General features: G+C 44.1%; 1 protein-coding gene across 2 annotated transcripts; it reads right to left on the bottom strand.

The window, feature by feature from the left end:
* Positions 1-3,264: 3,264 nt before the first annotated feature.
* On the bottom strand, positions 3,265-23,225 carry cntn1b (contactin 1b). Of its 2 annotated transcripts, none has more exons than XM_056578806.1 (24): positions 23,139-23,225; positions 18,949-19,106; positions 18,492-18,527; positions 18,139-18,265; positions 17,384-17,565; positions 16,874-16,969; positions 16,390-16,602; positions 15,466-15,565; positions 14,778-14,962; positions 14,213-14,337; positions 13,658-13,775; positions 13,108-13,258; positions 12,318-12,445; positions 11,314-11,486; positions 10,743-10,869; positions 10,302-10,469; positions 9,242-9,391; positions 8,687-8,757; positions 7,764-8,016; positions 7,196-7,317; positions 6,288-6,477; positions 5,356-5,477; positions 4,853-5,009; positions 3,265-4,437 (listed from the first exon to the last, which is right to left on the bottom strand). In XM_056578806.1, the coding sequence occupies exons 2-24, from the start codon at positions 19,004-19,006 to the stop codon at positions 4,355-4,357; spliced, it is 3,135 nt and encodes a 1,044-aa protein (XP_056434781.1). In that variant the 5' UTR covers positions 19,007-19,106; positions 23,139-23,225; the 3' UTR covers positions 3,265-4,354. The 2 variants fall into 2 exon arrangements, with proteins under 2 accessions (XP_056434781.1, XP_056434782.1); XM_056578807.1 differs by lacking the exon at positions 23,139-23,225 and adding an exon at positions 20,942-21,110.
* Between the last annotated feature and the right edge of the window lie 1,595 nt (positions 23,226-24,820).

Here is a 24,820-nt window from a genome sequence, read left to right as displayed (position 1 = left end):
CGGGACATGGCAAATGTATTTTTGCAACATCGGGATAAACAGGCATACCCAGTTCAATCATCGGGACTTACTTGAAGTGTTTATATGAGAGACGAGTCTGTAGCTCGGAGAGTATGTAGCTTGTTAGAACAAGATCGCAAAAGCGTCAAATGTGAGAGGAACAATCAACACTGAATTCATCTGAGTATATGTAGGCATACATGTAATTCAGTGGAACTTTCAATCTTACCACGAGTGCATAGCCTACAAGCTATGTATTGACGTAGAATACAATTGCTCATTTATCATGTAGCCTACACAATGCAATTGTGCCATAAGCAGTAGAAGACAATGGCTAGCTGGTTTTGTTTCATGAAACTCTTTAAATGTGCTCGGTTTTCTCTTGTATTCGTTTTAAAAAAGTGCATGAAAATGGTGAAAGGAGACGTTGGGTCCAAGTGTTCGGGACAACAACATGGTTGAAAGCTCTCATTCAACACATCTCATTCAGCATTTGGACGACACATCGGAGAAAAGCAGGGGTATTTACATTTGAGAAAGGGTCCCAGCTCCAGGGACAATAAAGGACTATTGATTTTCCCATAGATTGAATTGGTTCTTTTGATTACTTATTTAAACTAAGTGTTGGCAATCTGTTTTCATTAAAAGACATTAGACAAGACCGTGTTGTAATTACAGACGAACCTCAAGCTCTAGATAAGGAATGATGGCGAACGCATTGAGCTGGTGTTGTTCGAATTGCCCTTTTGGATGCGGGCTTGTATAGTGTTGATTAAGCAACCCAGTCTCACGGAAATACGTGACACTGTCACGTCATTTAATCTTTTCATTCTTGACCTGGGACACGTCGTGTCAATTTTTTCGTGCCAAAAAGCACAAATTTCATGGCAGCGTCCGCTCGTGACACTGAGGCATCGACGCAGACTTTCATTCATATAGCCTCCAAATAAACAAGACACTAGATGGCTAGATAAAATAACATTAAGACATAGGCATACAATTCTTAAAAGAAGAGATGGTTTGCCTACAGAGCAGCGCGGTTTGCCTACAGAGCAGCGCACCTGCATTAAATATATCCGTGAATTGTCACAATTTCTCAGAATCAAAGGTGAAAGTAGAAACAGGTGGCATAAAGCTGTGATATTGTTAGTTATCACAGACAATTTTTCTGTGTTTGTGTCGAAAAATCTTAAAACAAATGAGAAAATAAACAATAAATTATGTGTAGGCCTACGGAGCACCTTAAGGGACATCAGGTACATGAGATAAAATGTGTGCTTTTTGGCACGAAAAAATTGAAATGACGTGTCCCAGATCAAGAATGAATAGATTCAATATTTTCCCTCCCTTAAAATGTCCTTTTCCTTTGGGATTTTCGGGGACTCTGAGGGATTATTAAAAAGTTACACAGGTCCTCCACACTGTGAAAGTAACTGAAAAGGACTTTTAGCATAAACCTAGTCTCACAAATCACACTAGATTTATATCTCAAGTCAGAAACCAAGTGACCCGGGTTACACTTTCTTTTGATTGACATTTGTTTCAATCAATCATGTTGCAGGCGTGGTAGGCGACGGCGTGTATCTGTAAGCACATTTTTGGCAAACACCACACTCAACCAGCAGTAGTACTTTAAAACTGTAAAAATTAGTAGATTAGACTGAAATGATTTGGATTCGACGTGACTGAATCGGACAGTACTGGTTTTGATTGGAGTAGACTGGATTGGTCTGGATTTAGGTGAGTTTTAAATGGTTTGTAGGATTTAAATGAATCCAGGCTCCCAGCTGATCCCTGGATTTTTGTTCTCCCTGTCAATAATGCTAATGTCAGAGCTTCTAAAATGAACTGTGTCCACTGTTTTGACATCAACACTTTTTGGTTTTAGTTTTACTCTAGGTAAAAACTAAAACTAGGTACTGTACAGTGAGAAGATCGAGGGAAATTGCAAAAGATTTATTTTAGGGATCCACTTGTTGGGACACTCTTGTACACCATGAGGAAATTTCATGGCTCTAGATCCGTTCCTGGTTCAGGATTTGGAGAAGCTGGTTTACAAGTTTTGCTTTGTTACCTAAGCCATTTCAATTTATTGACTGGAGTCCTTGGCCCACATAGTTTAGATAACTAAAGGCTTTGTAAAATAAGTTAATATACAAGGGAAAGGCGAGCCTTCGGGAGTGCAATTAGGTCTTCGTTGAATCCCAGTATAGGATGCTTCTTCAGGCTAGTATGAAAAATTTGACCCAATCGTCCTCCGGGAAACAATTACACCACCCATTATTATTCGGAAAACTACATGGGAAAAACAAACCACGCAAATACAGACAATCCATCGCCGTGCTATATTTGTATGCGATATAATTGACCGTGCTGAATCGAAACATTGCTTTTACACAGTGTGGAGCCAGACTTCTGCCAGCCCTCTTCCAGGCGATTGAAGTAGAGTGAGTTTCCCGGTCTTGACCGTACCTCTCGAGACTTCCCTAATTGACTGCAGGTAGTCGTCCTTTCACTGATCAATGCAGGGTTGCTAACCCAAACCTTCAAGAACGTCGAACCGATTCCATCCACCACCCCCCCTCCCTCCCAAACTCTCTTCTTCTATTGTGTCCAGGTTCCACTGATGGCACCACAAAGGAATATGTACATCCAAGGGACCAGAAGAGAGGGAGGGACATGGCCATTGTTGTCCCAACAATGACTCGGAATAAGCTGGCTGGCTGAAATCGCTAAATCCCCAAGGACATTTATATATTGTCTGTTTGTGTGTGTGTGTGTGTGTGTGTGTGTGTGTGTGTGTGTGTGTGTGTGTGTGTGTGTGTGTGTGTGCGTGTGCGTGTGTGTGCGCAGGGCCGGTACTAGCCATTTTGGTGGCCGAGGCAGGATCATAGCACCTAGAACCACTTAGAAGCTTTTCAGCTTGGTAGTCAATGCACCCTAACCCTCCTTTGTCGTACCCTGGACATATGTCGTGGACCTGTATGTCGTGGACATTTTGTATCTAAGGACCGGTGTTGAATGGTGATTTACTTGGCTGCATTTTTCTATAGCATGTAATACAACTTTTTTTTCTGACCTTTGATCAATCAAACGAGTCCTAAGGGCTTAGGAAATGCAAGTGAGAGAGGCAGAGATAAAAATCTCTTAGACAACTGTGGCTTATGGAAACACTGCCACTTGGTGACAGAAAACATATATTACATTGCATTTTAGAGTGCTGTGTAGACACAATGGAACAATTTCAGACAACGGATTGAGTGTTTATATTGCATTGCATTTAATTGATAAGCAGCATGATAAGTACAGACTGAAGAAAATTACAATTACTTGTGATTGGTTGTACCCTGGCCTCCATTTTAGTTTTGACGTTTTTTTCTAATATAAAGAGCTTCTTTATGAAAGCTCTTCAATGGCTTCAAGCTGGTAAGACTTAAACATTCTTAACACAGTGCATGTAGGTGTAGTGTAAGCTGTCTAAGTTGAACACGGCAGAACGATGTGTCATTCAATAAAGTAATTCAAAGACATTTACACAAACAATAGTCAGTAAGCTCAGTGCCATGGAACTATATCTGATATGAACTCCATCACCCAGAATGCTTAGCTTTACCGTTACTGTCAAGAATACCCCAAAATGCAGCCATTCTAGTAGGGTACATTCAGCTGTTATATATTTATTACACTCCTACGTTCTCCCTACATCATAGCAATACTATGAAGACAGTACATCAATTTGCATACTATAGTAGTCAGTGTCATGGACATTCAAAAGCTTGATGCTGGTTAATATGAAGTGCATAAATGAATATTTAAAGTGGTATTGAGAGATTTATATACAGTCTATTTTACAGATTCCCTTCGTGCCTTGCAATATATAAGTGCCGTCTTTTAATTCTCAGGTCCCAACATCGAATCACAGGATAATGGCCGAACGTCACGGTGCCAGTGGTTCACAGCCCGCCAAAAGATCAGGGAAATAATCGTATTAATAACTGGGCAAAAGTTGGGCAGACAACACAATGCAGAACACAACAAAACTTTCCAGACAGTTGACTGGACAAAATGTGTCACTATTTGTCCAGAGTTTTTGTTCTTGACAAATAAACAAGGTAAGAGCTCTTAAACATTTAAAAACAAACGGCACCTGATCGAGAAAAACTTGTTTGGAAGGGTAGGCGTTTGTATTCAAACATAATCCAATACAGTTCAATATTTTTGTGGCCATGATGTAGTTTGGAGATGAGAAGTTTGGCTTCTATATCAATTAAAAGTTGGATTTTCCTTTTAGGATCCTTGTACTCCCTCCTTTCCTTTCTCAGAGTCCTTTCCAGGCAGGGTGCCAGGGACCGGCCTAGATCAGGCCTCCCATAATGCAAAGCGCCAGGGCCAGCATGGAGGCCAGGCTTAGAGAAGGCGTGGTCATAGTTCCCTCCCCTGAGCGAGACAAAAGGACAGGCAGAAGCAAACAATCAGGGACTCATCGATAGGGATCTTCTTCCCCACAATTGGCTGTCTCACCCTTTCAAAAACACGTAAAAACTATCTATTGTTCTATAAAATAAAAGATTTGATCAAAACGAGAACATTGACCCACTTTACATTGAAACAACGCTATAATAAAAGATTATGAGTTTCAATTCAAAACGATATTAATCCCGGGGGGAAATTGTGAGTCAAACCCCCGAGTTACTAGACTACCCCGCCCTCTATAAAACACAGTGACTTCATTTTCTACAACAAAACATGTTTATACTACCCACACCTTAAAGCGCCCCCCAAAACAACCAGAGACTCAACCATTAAACCGAACAGTGAAAGAGGACAGTTGGGGGGGGGGGGGGGGCCTTACCCTTGATCCTGATCTTCCGGACTGGTCCGTCACCCCCCTCGTAGCGGCCCCGGACCATGAGCTCATAGTCCCCCACCTGGGGCATGGGGAAGTCCATGAAGTGCCAGCCTGTGATGTACACCTTCCCATAGATGTAGCCTGTTTTCCGGAACATGACCTAGACGAGGAGACATTGGGAGACATTGTTCAGTTTAGTGGGCGTAGCAAAGCCAACGCTTCACTCCACCTAGGCGGCTTTAACTGGGCTCCTCCAGACAAAAGACGCAGGGAGGTGATGAAGACGGTCGGCCTAGAAGGTCGCTAGTTCAATCCCCGACTCCTCGTAGCTGCCGTCGAGGTGTCCCAGAGCAAGAAACCTAAACCTCACTGCTCCCGACGAGCTGGCTGTCGCCTTGCATGTTTGACTCTGCCGTCCGTGTGGGAATGTGTGTTGATAAAAGCGTCTGCTTTATGCCCTAAATGTAAAGGATGTTCACGACAGTACGACCCCTTCCCGGGCCTACCTTGTAGTACAGGGGGAAGGAGATGTCTCCGAACCAGTCGTAGGCGATGTGGTCCCACCAGACGTACAGCCACTGGCCCGTCCAGCTGACGTAGCGCCACATCCTGGGGGCATCTGGTGGTGCTGGAGTGAAGAGGAGATAACAATGACTACAGGCACATTATACCAAGTCGTTTTAAACAGAAAAAGTGTATTATGTAGTACTTCAAAGTACATAACCATGATAGCATAATGCTGCTTTAAAACAACAACTTCAATAACTAGGGTTAAATAATGTGCACGACACAAAGCTGTTAAAAGACAAAAAATGTATAATACCCAAATGTAAAGTTATATATCCCAAATATATAGATCCCCAAAAAAGCTACAATCAGTACTTCAAAATACATAAAACATGATTAAACATTGGCCTTTGGAACCGAAATCTACAGTTTCAGTCGGACTTCGATATAAATTGGCACCATCGCCACCAACATAAACATTTGAAAATCAATCCCGAGAAGAATTGACAGAAACCTCAACGTTGTCTCTCTGCAAAGAGATTGCAACCGCCTGACCTTCATCAAGCCAACCGACATCAATATCACAACATCTCATGCACTTTTATCTGTGTCTGTATGCTACTTGTTTTATGTTCTTCACACACCACCAACCTGTTATGGTCTGGAACAGGGCTTATGTCATTTCACTTGTCTGTGCTTTTGTTATTTTGTTGTTTGCTTATGTGTTGTATTGCTTTCGATTTATTTTAAGCTATCAAGCTGCCAGGGACTACAGATGAAAATTCGCTGGCATGGCTAAATCTGGCACATTTACATGTTGAACTCATGTTGAAGTTCAAGACATTCATGGTCATCTAAAACATGACAATGAATGGATATGGAGTCATGTTATAAAGTCCTGTATAACTTGTTTTTTGGAAGGTGGTCTTACGCGGTCTCCTGGTGAACATCTCGCAGTGCTCACTGGGCGGCCCGAAGCCGGCGCCGTTGTAGGCCCGCACCTCGATGAGGTAGTGGGCGTCCGGCAGCATGTTCTCCAGGCGCGTCTGGTTCTCCGTGGCCGGCACGAAGATCCGGTTTGCCCCGGGCTCCGTGTCGTCGTACTTCCGCCAGTACTTCACCTGGCCGCAACATGGACATGGTATCATCGTGATAGCTCTGTGAGGTAGCCTTAGCGAAACGGGTTGCTCTCGTTAAGTCATTGACGACCATCACAGATATTAGCTATGATCCAATAGTCGTTGTAGTTAATGTTCCTCGCTGCCTCTCTCTGCTGATGTTCTCCTCAATCACCGATGGTACCCACTGATCAAATACATAGTGAGCTAGAGAAGCAGCTCGAGAAGCAGCTCGAGAAGCAGCTCGAGAAGCAGCTTTAGAAGCAGCTTGATAAGCAGCTCCAGAAGCAGCTCCAGAAGCAGCTCCAGAAGCAGCTCCAGAAGCAGCTCCAGAAGCAGCTCGAGAAGCAGCTCAAGAAGCAGCTCTAGAAGCAGCTTGATAAGCAGCTCCAGAAGCAGCTCCAGAAGCAACTCGAGAAGCAGCTCGAGAAGCAGCTTTTCAAAGCGGCTATCGCCCAAGGATACGACAATGTGTCCTACACTGGAAGTGCTTTGGAACTTTTCTGCTACTTCATGAGGCATACATTTTACACCTACTGATAATTATTATTCAACTGTTGATTAAATGTCTTCACAATTCCAACAAAATCTCACAAACAGACAAAGCAGAAACAGTCTTTGCATCCCAGTATTTAGCGAGGCCTCTTGTAGTTGAATAAAGTCAATATTTTTCACTCGTGGGGGATCCATACATTAGAACATCATCTGAGGGGTTGATTACCTGGTACCCTTCGATGTACTGCTGCAGGCCCGTGCCGGTGTCGACCACGGGCAGCCACCACACCGAGGCCTCGTGAGACGACACCGGTCGGGCATAGACGTCTGTGGGCTGCTCCGAGGGCACTGGAGCCCGAGAGGGAGAGAAAACCTACTTTCAACAGGCTGATCTAGACTGTCATCTAGTGGACATGACTAACAATGGTTCTCGTTCATTTAACTGTTTAACTGTTTAACTGAAAAAGGGTCGATGGTGTAGAAATGTGATCATACGCTTGGTCGAGGGAAAGCAAAGGTGTCTATATCTTCATTTTAGTACATTGCCATGTTCCTAATTTTTACTTATCTTTAAAACTTTGATCGTCGGACATAGCAAAGCACATCCAAAACGTAAAATGTAAAAATACGACCACCCAGAACACAAACACAAATATTGTTCTCATCCAACACTCATTCATTATAAAGCAGCGTGACAATCAAAACTTTGCGTACTAAGCGCTGACTCAAACTACATTTTAACAGTTTAACCGAGGGACAAAGCCCGGACCGCAACCGGACCCGGGACGGCTCACCTTCCCGCGGGTAGTAGACGACGGTGGTGGGGCTGTACGGCCCGTCCCCCTTCACGTTGAACGACTTGATCTTCACCTGGAACTCCCGCACCTGGAAGTCCTCCTCGGTGGGCACGAAGTAGGGGTCCCGGTGCACGTAGCGCCGGGTCTCGGGGTCCGAGATGGTCTCGTACCACCAGTCGTACGCGTCGTGGGGCTTGAAGGCCACGATGTAACCAAACTTCTTGCCCGAGAAGTACCAGGGTTCGACGGGCTGTGGGAGGTCAGGATGTTGAGATTGAGTTAGCCTCGCTTTGTGGTCTTTGGGATTAGGGGTGGGCATCACCGGGTAACTCACGATACGATATGGTTTGCGATACATGGCCCACAATACCGCTAATATCTCTCGATACAGCCTTTCTGAGCTAATACATATATTGTTAGACAATATATGTATGACTATGAATGCAGAATGGCCGTGAAAAGGTTAAGAGATGGATTTCTGTCTTTATTCAAGGTCCAAACTGAGTTTTTCAGTTACCCGTCTGTTAAAAAATATATAATTATTTTAAATATCAATATTTGGCACCTGTGCATCCATTCTCGTATTGCATGAAGAAGGACATAGATAAATCGCCGCATCGATATTTTGTCTCTCCCCTATTTGGGATACCAGGATTAATGTCGCAATGTGTGACATTTGAATTAGCTCGTAGCTTAAGATAACCTGGACGAATACTTATCGATAGTGATTCCATGTTATTTTTGTCCAACACTAGGTTTAGAGGTTCTTCCTCAAGAAAAGCCTGCAGTTAAGCCTTAAGGAAATGGTAAATAAACTCAGTACATTTCAGCAGCGAGTCAAACTATCTGGCCACTATACTATCCACCATCCTACACTATAATATTAAATTATGGGTAAATAGAGCCATAGTATGACTTACTTTCCACGTGATGAAGATCTCTCCATCTCTTCCTCCATAACCGGCCACGTCAGTTGGAGAAACCACAGGAGCTGACAGAAAAAGAAGTGTATCAAAACATGGCAGGATTATATTAGTGTTCACATACCGAACATAGAAACATACTGTACATAATAGAAGCCCCCTAAAGTTTTCCCTCACTATCTTGACTATTGCCATTTTGTAGCTTTTTAGATACGTATCAGTAATGAGCAGCTAGGGGAGGAAGGTATCGATGTTAATATTTTTTTTTGTTTTTTGTTGGAAATTATGAAAACAAAGAAATACCCAGGAATACAAAAGGGGATTGACCATTTCTAGCAAATGAAAAGGTTAGGCAAAGATCTCAAAAGCGTCAATTATTTAAAGAATCAGCGTATTCTGAAACGGAAAAAAATATCCCTTATCCTAAATTGTCATTTTACGGGGTTCAAACCCAGCACCTTTTGAGTGGGAGTTAAACCCCCTAACTGGGCTACCCCTAGATCAGCCTCGCCCCCCCCTCATCTGCCTCGGAGCGTTTCTCGCGTCTCTTACAGGCGTCCCAGGTCTTGATTTTGATGGAGGGGATGCTGGCTTCGCCGGCGCCGTACTGGTTGGTGGCGATGACCCTGAACTGGTACTCCATCCAGGGGAACAGGTCAGTGACGTCGGCCATCTCCGCGTTACCGTCCAGGAACGCCGGAGCTTTGACATGGAGAACGTCATAGGGTTAGCTACGAACAGCAACGCAGGCTGGGGTTGGTTGGGTTCAACAAAATTCGATTTTTTTTAATTTTGAAATTAATTTTTAAAGACAAATGTGTACTTCAAGTGATGTGTCAATATGTATTTTAAATTTCAAGTGATATGAACATTTATTTAATTCTAGAAAAATACAAAATCTCCTGTCTAAACATCTAAAATAGCTGCTTGAAACCTCTCTACAAAACAATAGGTTTTAAAAAGCTTTGTAAGCAATGGTTACCTACTCAGAAGATGTCTGATCACAAAGAACCGTTAAATACAAGTAACAAAGGTCCTCCATCTACTCAAACCTCCCCAGAAAAAAGTTTTTTTGGGAGTTCATCCCGATATTTAAAGGCACCCAGTGCAACTTTATGTAAACATTCAATGAAAAATAAACATTCAATTTCTAGTCTTTTTTACACGTAGTAAGTTTCAATAACTCCATACCATTACATATCGACATTCAAGGAGCAAAGATGAGACGTCGTTGTGTGGTGAGAACTGATAGAAAATCGTAAACAACAACAATCGCCGGTGGGGAGAAGCCATTTTTCCATTGACTGGAAGCCTGCTTTATTTATTGTAGGTTACAAAAAATAAAGAAAATGGCGGCATTGTTGTTGTTATCGATTTTCCATCAGTTCTCACCACACAACGACGTCTCAACTTTGCTGCTTGAATGTCGGTATGTAATGGTATGGAGTTATTGAAACTTACTACGTGTAAAAAAGACTAGAAATTGAATGTTTATTTTTAAGCCTCGAAAGTTGCACTGGGTGCCTTTAACTGATGGGGCATAGCATGTAAGTGGGCTTGAAATCGTTTTCTGAAACAATGTCGCCCCTTAGTGGCGGCATTCAGTACTCACAGGTGGTGGCGACTCTCCAGTCGTCCTCGTTCAGAGCCCAGAAGTGTCTGGTCTGGATGGTGTAGTAGAGGATGGGGCTGTTGTGGTCGCCTCCTTTGCTCCACGCCAGCTTGATGGAGGAGTCTCTGATCTCCTCTACACGCAGGACACCGGGAGGCCCGGGGACGCCTGGGGAACGGGTGGCGGAAGGGGATGAAAGGTAGATGATTAGAAAAATTATTAACACTGTTGCATTATTATTTGCATTATAAAAAAAAAATCTCTGGCATGAATAAAGTACTAACTTAAATACTTTGATCTACTCTAATCAAGTTTATCTCATCTGATCTAATCTTAAATCTACTCTGGCATCGTCTAGTCTAGTCTAGTCCAACCCAATCTAATTGGCTACGAGCACAGCTCCCTCTGGTGATTGGTGGGCTAGGCGGGGGCGGGACTGACCTACGATCTTGAGGTCGGCATACGCGGTGGCGTTGTCCACCACCGTCTGAGCCGTGCACGTGTAGCGGCCCTCGTGCCACACCTGGACGTTCAAGATCCTCAGGTAACCGTTGCCCTCGTCCTCATCCTGGGGGGAGGTGGGGGGGGAGGTGGGGGGGGAGAGAGAGAGAGAAAGAGAAAGAGAGAGAGAGAGAGAGAGAAAGAGAGAGAGAGAGAGAGAGAGAGAGAGAGAGAGAGAGAGAGAGTTTATGGAAACAATTTTCAGCAATCCGACATTGTTCGGTCTGCACCAGGGGATTTAGGCCAGGTTTAAATAAAAAATCATAATTGAAAAAAGAAATAATGTCTCAAATATATATTAAAGGTAATAATGAGTACAATATGAACAATGTATTTTACTTGTTCTACATGCAATATCATTGTTCGGAAATTATAATTATGATTTATGACATGAATCCTTATCCTTTTCAAGGATATTTCCACACTCGTACTCATCGATCTAAACCCCATACACCCTCCTCATCATCCTCCTCCTCCTCCTCCTCCTCCCCCTCCTCCTCCTCATCAGTACCACGACTCTCTCGTAGTGCTGCCACTCGGCCTCAAAGTCGATGAGGCGGTAGTCCACGGCCCAGACGAAGGCGATGTCCAGCATGGGGTCGTAGGTCGCGCCGCAGTCCAGGATCACCTCCTCCCCCACCTTGGCCATGGTGTCCTCGGGGAGGACAGTGAGCTCTGTGGCCTCTAGGGGGAGACAGAGGGCGACAGAGATAGGGCCAGAGCGTCATGGCCACACACACAGGCAAGGCAAGGCAACTTTATTTATCTAGCACTTTTTATACACGAGGCAGAATCAAAGTGCTTCGCATAGAAACACTGTCAAACAATAAAATAAAATTATAGAAAAAAAATCAAAAGTGAAAAAAGCATTTTAGAAAGTGCAATGTATTTAAGATCAGATCAACAGTCTCTCTGGTACCTTTAACAGGTATAGCATATCAGGATTGTTTTGCTTGCTGATGCTGATGACGATGTCATTACATGAATATTAAGACCAATGAACGGACACACACCCAATACGCACAAACATTAATTGACACGCACGCACACACACACACACACGCACGTATCTACCCACACACATTAATTGATACACACACGCGCATCTACCCACACACACATGCACGTATTTACCCACACATATTAATTGACACAAACACACACACACGCATCTACCCACACACGTTCATAGACACAGGGAGAGAGGGGGAGACACAGACACACACGCACACACACAGAAATCTACCCTGACACATTAATTAACACACACACACACACACACACACACACACACACACACACACACACACACACACACACACACACACACACACACACACACACACACACACACACACACACACACACAGGCTTCTACGCACACGCATTAATTAACACACACACACACACTCATCTATCCACACATATTAATTCACACACACACACACACACACACACACACACACACACACACACACACACACACACACACACACACACACACACCGCACCCACCTGTGATGGTGAGCGTGCCGGAGCTGTTGGCCTTCCCCCGGTCGTTCTCTGCCAGGCAGGTGTACACACCCTCATCGTTCTTTGTGGCGTTTAGGATCTCCAGACTGCCGTCATATATCAGCGAGATGCTGCCGGAACACATAAATGCACCTTGACTACGTATCCCACAATGCACCTGGAGTTGTTTCCTGCCTGAACGCAGCAGACCATTTTGACCAGTAAGGCCTTGAACTACAATGTATGTTATTCAGATGAAGTCATTTAGGGGTCCCTTTTATTCAAAGTGATGTAGAGTCACTTATAAACACATGCAGGTCAGGTGTACCGTTTAATGTGGGTTCTGTCTCTGTGGGTTGTACTGTTTAATGTGGGTTCTATAGGTTGTACCGTTAAGTGTTGGTTCTGTCTCTGTGGGTTGTACTGTTTAATGTGGGTTCTATGGGTTGTACTGTTTAATGTGGGTTCTAATGTTTAATGTGGGTTCTATGGGTTGTACTGTTTAATGTGGGTTCTATGGGTTGTACTGTTTAATGTGGGTTCTATGGGTTGTACTGTTTAATGTGGGTTCTATGGGTTGTACTGTTTAATGTGGGTTCTAAGGGTTGCACTGTTTAATGTCGGTTCTGTTGGTGGTAACGTTTAGTGTGGGTTCTGTGAGTTGTTGTAACAGTTAGTGTGGGTTCTGTGAGTTGTTGTACCGTTTAGTGTGCGTTCTGAGGGTTGTGACGTGCGTTCTGTGGGCGGTACCGTGAGTTGTAGTACTGTTTAGTGTGCGTTCTGTGGGCGGTACCGTGAGTTGTTGTAGAGCAGCTCCTTGCCCTTGGTCCAGGTGAACCGCGGTCGGGGGGCCGCGCGGGGCCGACACTCGATCACCACCCGGCCGTTCCGAGCTCCCAGCAGCTGCTTCTTCACCGGGTTCAGCTCGAAGGTTGGAGCGCAGGCTGACGGAGGGAGGACGAGAAGGAGAGGACCAAAAAGAACGCTCATTTATTAAGTGTAAATAGCTCTTTTCACCACACTCACTGCATTTAAGATAGTGAGAATTTTTTGAGGACCTTTTCATTCTTTCTTGAGTTATTGATAATGTAGAATATAGGATATATATAAGGTACAGAATATCCTCAACAATTTAAATATGAATCTCTTTTATTCCAATCTTATTACCATTATGTATTTCTCTTGTTCTGACACCAAAATCTACAATCTTGGATAAATAAAGTACGATCAATCTTACCTTATCATATCATGATTTAAAACACACACACAATACCAAAATAACCAATAACTAATAACTAATATTAAAGAAGCCATTCAGAGCGCACTGTGATGAGCCGACTCACCAATCACGCGTAGCTCTGCGTTGGCGTACTTGATGCCGTAGTAGTTTTCTGCGAGACACTGGTACATCCCTGAGTCATCAAACGTTAGGCTGGAAAACTTTAGCTCTCCTTTCCCGAACTAGGAAATACAGAAGAAACAAAACAATCTCTCATTGTAGCAATATCATCTCGACATACATATAATATTTATATATATATAAATGCATTACACGAAATTTATAATTAGAAAATATAGAAATCACATACCTACTTTGGATTTAGTCTTAACACAATAGCAGTGTATTGTGTGTTGAACTGTTTTCAGTCGAGTATTGACCATATACAATTTTTATAAAACAATATGTAATTATTTACCAGGATACACAGGCTTTAATATTCTTATATTTAATCAATCTGAAATGCATGGCTGAGTAAATAAATGAGTAATTGAGGTATTACTTAGTAATTTAGGAAGCAGGTACATCACGTTAAAAACTGTAATGCACAACTCCGACCACTAGATGGCGCCATGGCTCACTATTCACAACAAATAAAGGAGTCGCGCAGCTTTCCCACCATGTAACCATCTTTATACCAGCGGATGAAGGGGAAGGGCTTCCCGGACGCCACGCAGCGCATGGTGTGCTCAGAGCCCAGGTCCACCTGCGTGTTGTTGATGGTCTCCGCCCACTCTGGAGCAGCTGGTCATCAAAACAAACACACAAACAAACAAAAAAACATTTTACTGATTGTAATGGGTGTGGATGTATAATACAGTATCGATCAAATCACCCGTATGTACCCTACATTCAGACCAACGAACAGAGCCACACACACATGCATCTGCCCACGGACACACACACACACACACACACACACACACACACACATGCATCAACCAACGGACACACACACACACACACACACACCCACATGCATCTACCAACGGACACACACACACACACACACACACAAATGGATCTACCCACAGACACACATATTAATTGACCCACACACATACACACAAACATTAACTGACCTCCCCCCCCCCCTCCACCCACACACACACAAACTTGAATTGACCCCCAATGACGTCCTTCCCGAAGGGGTCTAGCAACAGGAGGGCGGCGGGGGGACCTACACTCCACGTAGACCCAGGCTTTGTGCACGTCCTTGCCCTTGGTGTTGATGGCCTCGCAGTCGTAGGCGCCGGCGTCCTCGTACTGGATGTTGTACAAGTGCAGCCTCGCCCCCGACGCGCTGATCTCGTGGTTGGCCGGCAGGTCGGTGCTGTCGTACTTCCTCCACACGATCTCAGGGACGGGGCTGACACAGGCGCGCACACACACACACACACACACACACACACACACACACACACACACACACACACACACACACACACACACACACACACACACACACACACACACACACACACACACACACACACACACACACACACACACACACACACACACACACACAAACACACACACACACACACACATTGTATGTTTATGTGTATGTCTCCAATTCGGTTCCTGACTACTGGTACTTAAATTACAAAATACGATCTAACGTGTGTGTGTGTGTGTGTGTGTGTGTGTGTGTGTGTGTGTGTGTGTGAGCGTGTGTGTGTGTGTGTGTGTGTGTGTGTGTGTGTGTGTGTGTGTGTGTGTGTGTGTGTGTGTGTGTGTGTGTGTGTGTGTGTGTGTGTGTGTGAGAGAAAGATTTGATGCCTGCCTCTGCATCGGCTTACGGTAGCCTTTGGAGATACCTGCAATATCTTTCCTACTGATGCACTCCTATCGATGGTCGTGACTTACTTGCCGAGGGCGAAGCACTCGAGGGTGATGTTGGAGGCCAGCATGGCAGTGGTGTCTGGGAACATCACAGCGATGTCTGCTGGGTACCTCCTCTCATCCCCTGGAGGGGACACAGAGAGGGAAAGGGAGGGAAGGGAGTCAGGGGGAGGGAAGGGAGTCAGGGGGAGGGAACGAAGGAGGGAGAGAGGGAAGAAAGAAAAGAGGGAGAAAAGGAGGAAGGGATGGTGGGAAGGGGGGAGAAATAGTGGGATTGAGCGATGGATAGATGAAATGATGGATGGAGAAAGTTAGGGAGGGAGGAATGGAGGGAGAAAGGAGGTTGAGAGGACAGAAGTGGGAGGGGGGAGGGAATGAGGGAGGGAGGGAAAGAAGGAGGGAGGGAGGACAGAAGAGAGGGGGGGGGAAGTAGTTTGCAGAGGAAGGAAGAATCGGAGGAGGGAAAGAAGGAGCAAACAAGAGAGAAAAAATAATAAACACACAATATGTCGGTGGGCTCAGTCTTGTACGACAGAAGATACAGATCAATAGATCTATAGAGATCGATGGAGACCGATAGATCTTTGGAGGCCGATAGATCTATAGAGACCGATAGAGACAGATAGAGATTGATTGAGACAGATAGAGACAGATAGATCAATCGTGACCGATAGAGACAGATAGATCTATAGAGGCCGATAGAGACCGATAGATCTATAGAGACCGATAGATCTATAGAGATTGATAGATCTATAGAGATTGATAGAGATAGATAGATCTATAGAGGCCGATAGAGGCCGATAGATCGATAGAGACCGATAGATTGATAGAGACCGATAGATCTATAGAGATTGATAGAGACCGATAGAGGCCGGCCGATCAATAGAGACCAATAGAGGGATCTATCCATCGACCCGGCGGTGGCGGTTGGGCCTCAGCGCGCCTCACCTTCGTCGGGCGGCGTGGGGATGAGGGGGATGAACTTGGAGAAGACGCTCTTGCCGATGACGGGGCTGGAGACGAAGCAGGAGTAGTTCCCTGCGTCCTGCGCCTCCACCCGGGAGATGTACAGGTTCCCCGTGCGCTGGGACACGAAGCGTCGGCGGTCCGTCTGCAGGAAGACCGGGAACTCGTTGAAGATCCAGCGGTACGTGACCTCGGCTGGAGGGGGGGGGGGGAGAGAGCGAAGAAGAAGAAGAGAGGGACAATGAAGAGTTTGAAATGTTAAAGGGAGAGGCTAATTTGTAAGTTGCCGTTTGTCTGTCTTTAATTGACACGCACACACAGACAGACAGCAAGACACACACACACACACACACACACACAGACCCGAACACACGTCATAACCCTTTCTCGTTGAGACTGGGAGTCCGAACTTAGTTATGGGACAAATGCGTTGAGTCTTCATATCGATATGGTTGCTACGTCATACCTGGCCACGACTTAGGGGGGACACACAGGAGAACGGCCCCCTGACCCTCCTTGGCAATGACAGGTTCTCTGTCCTCCTGTGGGAACTCATCCATGACTAGAGCGAGAGATGTAGAGAAACAAACAGATCATGAAGGGACAATAGGACATTCTGAAAAAATCACTCATCTGCTAATGCACTTTGCAAGAGTAGTAGCAGTAACATCATTAGCCACAGGGCTACAGAAGTAGGCATTAGTTTGCCTTGACCTGCTAAAGTTAGCAATAAAAGCTATAGTTAGCAATGCTAGCTTAAGTAAGCAATGCTAAAGTTAGCAAAGTAATCACTAGCTATAGTCAGCAATGAAAAGCAAATGTAAAAATAATGCAACAATTAGCAATGCAGCACCTAGTTAAGGTTAGCAATGCATCCCACTTACTACAGTTAGTAATGTAAAACTACTAGCTACAGTTAGCATTGCAGCACCAAGCTAAAGTTAGCAATGTTGGCTAAAAAGTTAGCAGCACTCACATCCGAACTTGACCTTGGCTTCCTTGCTGATGACCGTGCCGTAGATGTTCTTGGCCACGCAGATGTAATTGCCGGCGTGCTTCTTCTGCCGGGGGTTGGTGATGACCAGGTTGCCCCCCACCAAGCTGTAGTGCTCGTCCGGCTGCTCCATCAGCTTAATCTCCCAGTTGTCACGCCTCCACCTGGTCGAGGGGGAATATAGCGACGGATCAGACAGAGTTAAGTCAGATTTAAATTGTGGAAGCATTTTCGTAAACGTAAAAAATAGCTTTTTGTAAACGGTTTCCAAAGTCGATGCGTCTGAAGGTTGGCGGCACGTCAAAATGGCGCATACTTTAACGAGGGACTGCATGGCTAACTTTAGCGTTGCTTACTTAAGCTAGCAATGCTAACCATAGCTATTATTGCAAACTCTAGCAGGCCGGGAACTCTGAAATGGTGAACACGCTGGTATGGACAGAAAACTGTTGAACAATTTTCTTCCGACAGACTACGGACATTTACATTTAGGGCATTTAGCAGACGCTTTTATCCAAAGCGACTTACAATAAGTACATTTGTCATAAGAAGTGAAACAATATATCGATGTTGGTACAGTAAAGATAATCATAGAACCAAGTGCAAGTACTAACAATCGCTAGGCTAACCCATTCCCCGTATACAGCACTAATAGCAGCTACTGCAGATGCTGCACGATTAAGTACCATGAATAAGTACAACGCACATTAAGTGCGTACATTAAGTGCCAACATCACCTGTACATGGCGGGCGGGTTCGATCTTGCCCTGCAGTTCATGGATATCCTGGCGTCAGGGGAGTCCTCCATGTAGACCACGTCGAGAGGCTCCTCTTCAAAGATGGGTCCATAGCCGGTGGCATCCTCTGTCCCGGTCAAACACACAAGTCATTTTTGAGGATTTATCAATGTCCAGTTCCGTTTATGATGCACATTTTCTAATTCACGATATGTTTTCATTCGCAACATGTTTTAACTGTGAATATGTGTCATGTCATATGTACAGTATATATATATATAGATATACAAATATGATGAATACAACGCAAGAGGCACACCATGCAGTATTGATTTGACGAAAATAAAGCTCACCTCCATAGATTCTTGGCTCACCGAACAAGACTGCCACTGTAACCCAAGGCCATGGCAATGTTAGCAAGGTATTCATGTGAATATAGAATAGCATTTCATTATTACAAAGGTTCAACTATTGTAAGCAATATGTCCATATATGCATTCCATTATGTTATGTTTCCAAACAGTTTTAATAATCACACATAATCATGTATTTTTCGCATTATAATATTCAAGTTTGTTTGTCAAGGAATTGTAAATGGTAACATACTGCCATCCTCAAAATATAAGACATTCCTTTTTTTAAGAAGTCGCATATGCTGTTAGAAAATCACAAGTTCAGTTTGTCACGCTGTTGCAAATTATGTTTTCAACCTGAAAATATCCTATTTCTCTTGTTTCGCAAAGGCTTATGTTCTGGTGGAATAGTAGAACATATAAAAAGACGAGTTGATAACGACGTTGTGAAGCTCACCGGAGAGGGAGAGGGAGGAGGTGAGGAGGAGGAGAATCTGCAGTCCAGTGGAAGCCATGATGGCGAGGGCAAACCGACTCGAGCCAAGGGCACAACCCAGAGCCGGGACGAGAGAGAGAGAGAGGAAGATAGAGAGAAATCTATCGGGAGGTCACACTCTATACACACACACACACACACACGCACACACGCACACACACACACACACACACGCACACACGCACACACACATTCAAGAAGAGACAGAAAAGGGATATAAAGAAAAAAGCGAGGAGAAAGATACATTAGTGGTTTAATGAGGGATACTGCTATTCAGGGGCTTTCATTCAGAGTGCATTAAGATGTCTTCTTAGATACATAATATAAATGAGCAGGTAGGGGTTAGGCTAGAAGACACACAGGGTATATTGTGGGTATTGGGGTTCACAGCAAGAGCTTTTCAGGTGGGAACTAGTTTGATAACCAAATATATGTTGAAACAATATCAATAAAATCATATAAATAAAAACGGATAAAGCCACTGTTGGAGTGACTGAGAAGGAAAAAGAGAGAGAGAGAGAGAGAGAGAGAGAGAGAGAGAGAGAGAGAGAGAGAGAGAGGGAGAGAGAGAGAGAGAGAGAGAGAGAGAGAGAGAGAGAGAGAGAGAGAGAGAGAGAGAGAGAGAGAGAGAGAGAGAGAGAGAGAGAGACAGAGAGAGGAAGAGAGAGAGAGAGAGAGAGAGAACATCAAACAGAGAGAGATGGAGGAGAGAGACGGAGGAGAGAGACGGAGAGAGCAAGACAGCTAGGGAGAGAGAGAGGAAGTGAGAGCAAGCAGTAGCGAGTGGGAGAGAGAGAGAGAGAGAGAGAGAGAGAGAGAGCTGTCCATGATTTAGAAACACAATGACCAAGCAGATCATGGCCCATACCCTTTACTGGGCGACTGGCGTTTCTATCCACACAGCGTCTCTTACATATTTAATATTATGCGAGCATGCATGGGTGGTCCAGAATCAAGAGTCTGGCAGAGTTTGTGTTATAGCAGCTGAACTACACAGGACCACGTTGAGCTCAGTGTGAGTAAAGGGATCCCACATTATACATAATACAAACATACATACACACACATGTGCACAATGCACACACTACTAAACATCCATGCACATTCAACCACATGCACATACAGGAGACCAGACCGTCACGACATGAGACTACCCAGACAGGGCCCTAGCTTCTTAATCATGCACACACGCACACACGGATGCATGCGCACACACACACACACACACATACACACACACACACACACACACACACACACACACACACACACACACACACACACACGTGTGCGACATGCAGACACATCACTTCTGCATGACAGCAGTGTTGAGAGGGGCTGCAGCAGATTTACTACGGCATTCTCACACATACACACACACACATACACACACACACACACACACACATTTATACCCACACACACACACACACACGCATACACACACGCATACACACACAGATACACACACAGATACACGAACACATATACACATACATGCACACACATACATGCTGCAAAGGAGAAGAGATTGAGAGAAAATACAAAAAGACTTAGAAGAAGAATATGTCTTCCTAGCATTGAGGATGGAAACGATTAACATGGAGGACAGAAGGAGGATGAAGAAGGAGTAAAGGAATGAGACAAGAGCTATGGAGAGATAAAATAAACAAAAGAGCAAGTATCCAACCAAAACAAAACAAAACACAACACACCCTCCCCCCCCCCAGGCCTCACTCCAAAGCCACTTCCCTAAAACACTAGACTAGCTCGGTAGCTTTAGCATTAGCTCTGCCTAGCATTAGCTCTGCATTAGCATTAGCTCTGCCTACACATCTGCGACCACCACAGATACCAGATTTGCTTTCTTCTTTCTGTCTGAGCGTTTTATGTCGTTATCGTTGTCGGGATGCGAGGAGGATTGAAAAAGATGCATCACAAATATATTGCTTACCTCAGCTTTAATCGACACTTTTAGCCAGAGTAACTTTGAAATACAGATCAAGGACTATTAGGGCATCTTATCTACCAGTTAGCCTGAGACATCTTTTGTCTGGACATTGAGAGACTACTACGCTATCCTTCCCTCCTCTGCTCTGTGACTCACTGTATCCGAGTCACGCTTTAGAACCACGAGAGAATACAGTCTGAGCAGAACCAGAGTGACAGAGTCCTCCACATGCTACTTAGAGGCTGAGCCAACACACACACACACACACACACACACACACACACACACACACACACACACACACACACACACACACACACACACACACACACACACACACACAAACACGGAGAGAGAGGCAGAGAGAAAGATTACAACAGACACAGCGAATAAAATAGCAAAAGCCATGAGGGAGGGAGAGAGAGAGAGAGAGAGAGAGAGAGAGAGAGAGAGAGAGAGAGAGAGAGAGAGAGAGAGAGAGAGAGAGAGGGAGGGAGGGAGGGAGGGAGGGAGGGAGGGAGAGAGAGAGAGAGAGAGAGAGAGAGAGAGAGAGAGAGAGAGAGAGAGAGAGAGAGAGAGAGAGAGAGAGAGAGAGAGAGAGAGAGAGAGAGAGAGAGAGAGAGAGAGAGAGAGAGAACATCAAACACAACATACCAAAATATAATCAAAAAGCCATGAGGGAGGGAGAGAGAGAAAAAGAAAGAGAGGAAGAGAAGGCAGACTGCAGTAACAGTTCCAGGCGTGGACTGCAGCATCCGGTCAGAGCGATACCAGGCTGACTCAGCATTTAAACCCATCACTTCAGCAATCACACACATTGCCATACAGCTATGAAGGGGAATGAACTCTGATTATAAACGCAAAAGCATCAACACACAGGCACACCACATGCACATGCACAGGCAAAAACATGTGCACACACACACACACACACACACACACACACACACACACACACACACACACACACACACACACACACACACACACACACACACACACACACACACACACACACACACACACACGTGCACACACACAAACACACACATACACAAGTGGGACGCACTGCTTCTAGAAAATCCAAGAAGAAAATCAAGATGTACAAAAGCATGAGTTTGCATTCCTGATCCTCGTCATCCAACTGGATTATGAAAGGTTTGTGAATATTAATTTTGGTTGGGTTAAACACATACATTATCTTTAAATCACTATCTAGCCACAATTGTCAAGGGATATCTCTGAGCAATTCGTCACTGTGTGTTTACCAATGTTGTAGCCTATCTGGAGGTAATCCCTCGCCCTATCCCTAACCCACCCCCACCCACCCCCATCCAGATGAGGACTATAGCCGGATTTCTATTTGGGTCAAACTAAGCCCAGTGTTAAACCCACTGAATTCCTCATCAACTGCCTGTTATTCTTTCAGTCTGTGCTGTGGGACAGATTGCATTAGAAGACAGACAAGATGCCTAAATCATACTTTTCAATATATATTCATCAAATAATATTGTTATATTATTATATTATATTGAGAAAGGGTAATATTCGTCAATATGAAATCAAAACGTTAAAAAATAAGATTTCTAAGGCTAAAGGTCTGACTGTCGACCACGATGACTTGCGGATTGTTTTAAGGTGAAACTATTGCTTTTGTTTTGGGACCGTTGATCATATTTTCATTTATTTATAGCAACATATATAATGTGTGATTGAACTTTTGATTGAACATCTTCATGTAAAAATAAATGTCCCGTTTTTTGTGCAGCCATATGAATCATCAAACATCCACTGCGCCCTTGAAGCGCTGCACGGCTCACCTTCTCCCATCCTCCTCTCACTTTCTAAACACCTACAATCCCACCAGCCAAGTAGACCAGAACTATTGTGCAATCTGAGCAAACGTGGGCTGAGATAGACCCACCGTTTGTCCCCAGCCCTGTCCGTAAGTAGCCCACCAGAATCGATGAGATTTTTTTAAAAACTATCTGCGCATGCAGACTGACATAACCCCCCAAATTTAGCGAACTGCGAAGTGGAGCGCTGGTTTTGCCCCGGCCTGCTCTGCATTGCGGTACTCCTCCGTCGGCCCATTCCCCTCTAACACGCACAGCGTTAACACACACATCCCGATTAAACAAAACCCAACTCTGGATGAACGCGGAAGACATGCAGACACATCACGACTTGCCTTCCTTACCTTGCAGACCGAATAAACGACGATATTAAGACGTTCTCCGCATAGCACATACACCTGTCCCCAAAACACTCATCTCCCCCATGGATCCTACCCGGTGTAGGTACGTCCCATGGCTTGAAACTTTTCTATTGGATGAGAGCGGATGAGAGACAGGGATGGGCGGGGTTTGCGTGCGTGGATGCCATTGGACGAGGAGAGGAAGAAGGATGAGAGCGAGAGAGATGCTGATGCTGCCATCATGTTTCGTATGCATGATGGACAAACTGAAATCGCCCCAGTGGTAGTGGCTGGACAACGGCAGCAGGTTTAATCTTTATCAGGATGGCATGTCGTTTTTCCATTTAAGTATTTTTTTCAAAACTGTGTTCATTGTTGGCAGAGTGTGTTTCAAAGCCAGGAGCTCGCCATGTCATGCATTCGAAAAAGACTAACTTTAATATTATAATGAAATATAGATACTGAAGACTTTGAAAATGACCACACACACACACACACACACACACACACACACACACACACACACACACACACACACACACACACACACACACACACTCACACTCACACACACACACACACACACACACAGGTTAATCTTTGGATAGGCTTGTGTGGGGTAAAAAGGTCATCTGTTTATTTTTTAATCAATTCTTTCACTGTAATGTTCATGTTTTTCTGCACTTGGTGGCATTGTATGTTTGATCGTATATATGTGCTGCATTTAAACCAAAACAATGAAGAGTCTATAAACCCACATCGTGAAACCAACATTTATTCCTTTATTTTTAACTTAATTTATAATACAAAATAATTGCAATATATAGTTCAGTAAACCATTTTGGACAGCCTTTCATGCCTCATGTAATTTCAACATTGACCAGAATGTTATACTATATCATATATTATTAGTCTTCACCGGTGACTAAAATATTTTGGGTTCTGGGGCTAATCCACCCTCAAGTTTGTCTGTTCATATTTCCGTGCATGTGACGCCAAACCCAACCATCTATACGATCTATATTGAACTACCTACCTATGTATTTGACCGTTTTTGTATTGATTCGTTTTTATATTTAATTTCATTTAATTGAAGTCTCACTCTTAAAGAAATGAATTGTGCCCAACACATATATCTAGAAGTCTAAATGACAATTTGCACTTGTTGTTGGTTATTCATTTATTCAGCCTTTAAATTGGAACAGTGAATACTCTCATTGAGCTATAGTATTGATGGTTGAACGTGTTTCAAAAAGATACATCATATTTAAGAATGCCCATACAGAAAGGGTGCATGAACTGTCAGAGAGAAATGGCACAACACAGGTGTCACATTCTCAAGTAAAATCTCAAGTCTACATTTTGTTAACCCAAAAAACCAAAACAAATCTGAACTAGCAAAGATTCCTGACAGGTTCATCGAAAAACAGAGAAACGAAAGGAAAATAAAGTTCAGAGAAATCACAGCAAATCAAATGTTGAAAACAATCTGTGTCATGTCACGCAAATGTCATCACTTCCTTTTTCCTTCCTCTCGAAAGAAAAATAATCTGCATATCTTTTTATCGAAGTCAAAGCCGTACATTCTCACCTCTGACCTCTCCACTCTCAGTGACTCTTAGGTCAAACTTATCTACCCTCAATTCAAGCCATTATTTACAACCAATTATCTACGCACACACTCA

Source organism: Gadus chalcogrammus, chromosome 19 (assembly GCF_026213295.1).
Source record: "Gadus chalcogrammus isolate NIFS_2021 chromosome 19, NIFS_Gcha_1.0, whole genome shotgun sequence".
NCBI lineage: Eukaryota > Metazoa > Chordata > Actinopteri > Gadiformes > Gadidae > Gadus > Gadus chalcogrammus.
The sequence above is the reverse complement of the archived record's forward strand: the minus strand, read 5'-3'. Positions and strand labels throughout refer to the sequence as shown.

Excerpts from the sequence above, each read along its gene's own strand:
- cntn1b (XM_056578806.1), bottom strand. The coding sequence starts at position 19,006 with ATGGCTTCCACTGGACTGCAGATTCTCCTCCTCCTCACCTCCTCCCTC. Across the intron at positions 14,338-14,777 it reads AGCCTGGGTCTACGTGGAGT|CTGCTCCAGAGTGGGCGGAG; the intron begins GTAGGTCCCCCC and ends TTTGATGACCAG. Across the intron at positions 5,478-6,287 it reads GATGTTCACCAGGAGACCGC|CACCACCAGATGCCCCCAGG; the intron begins GTAAGACCACCT and ends TCTTCACTCCAG.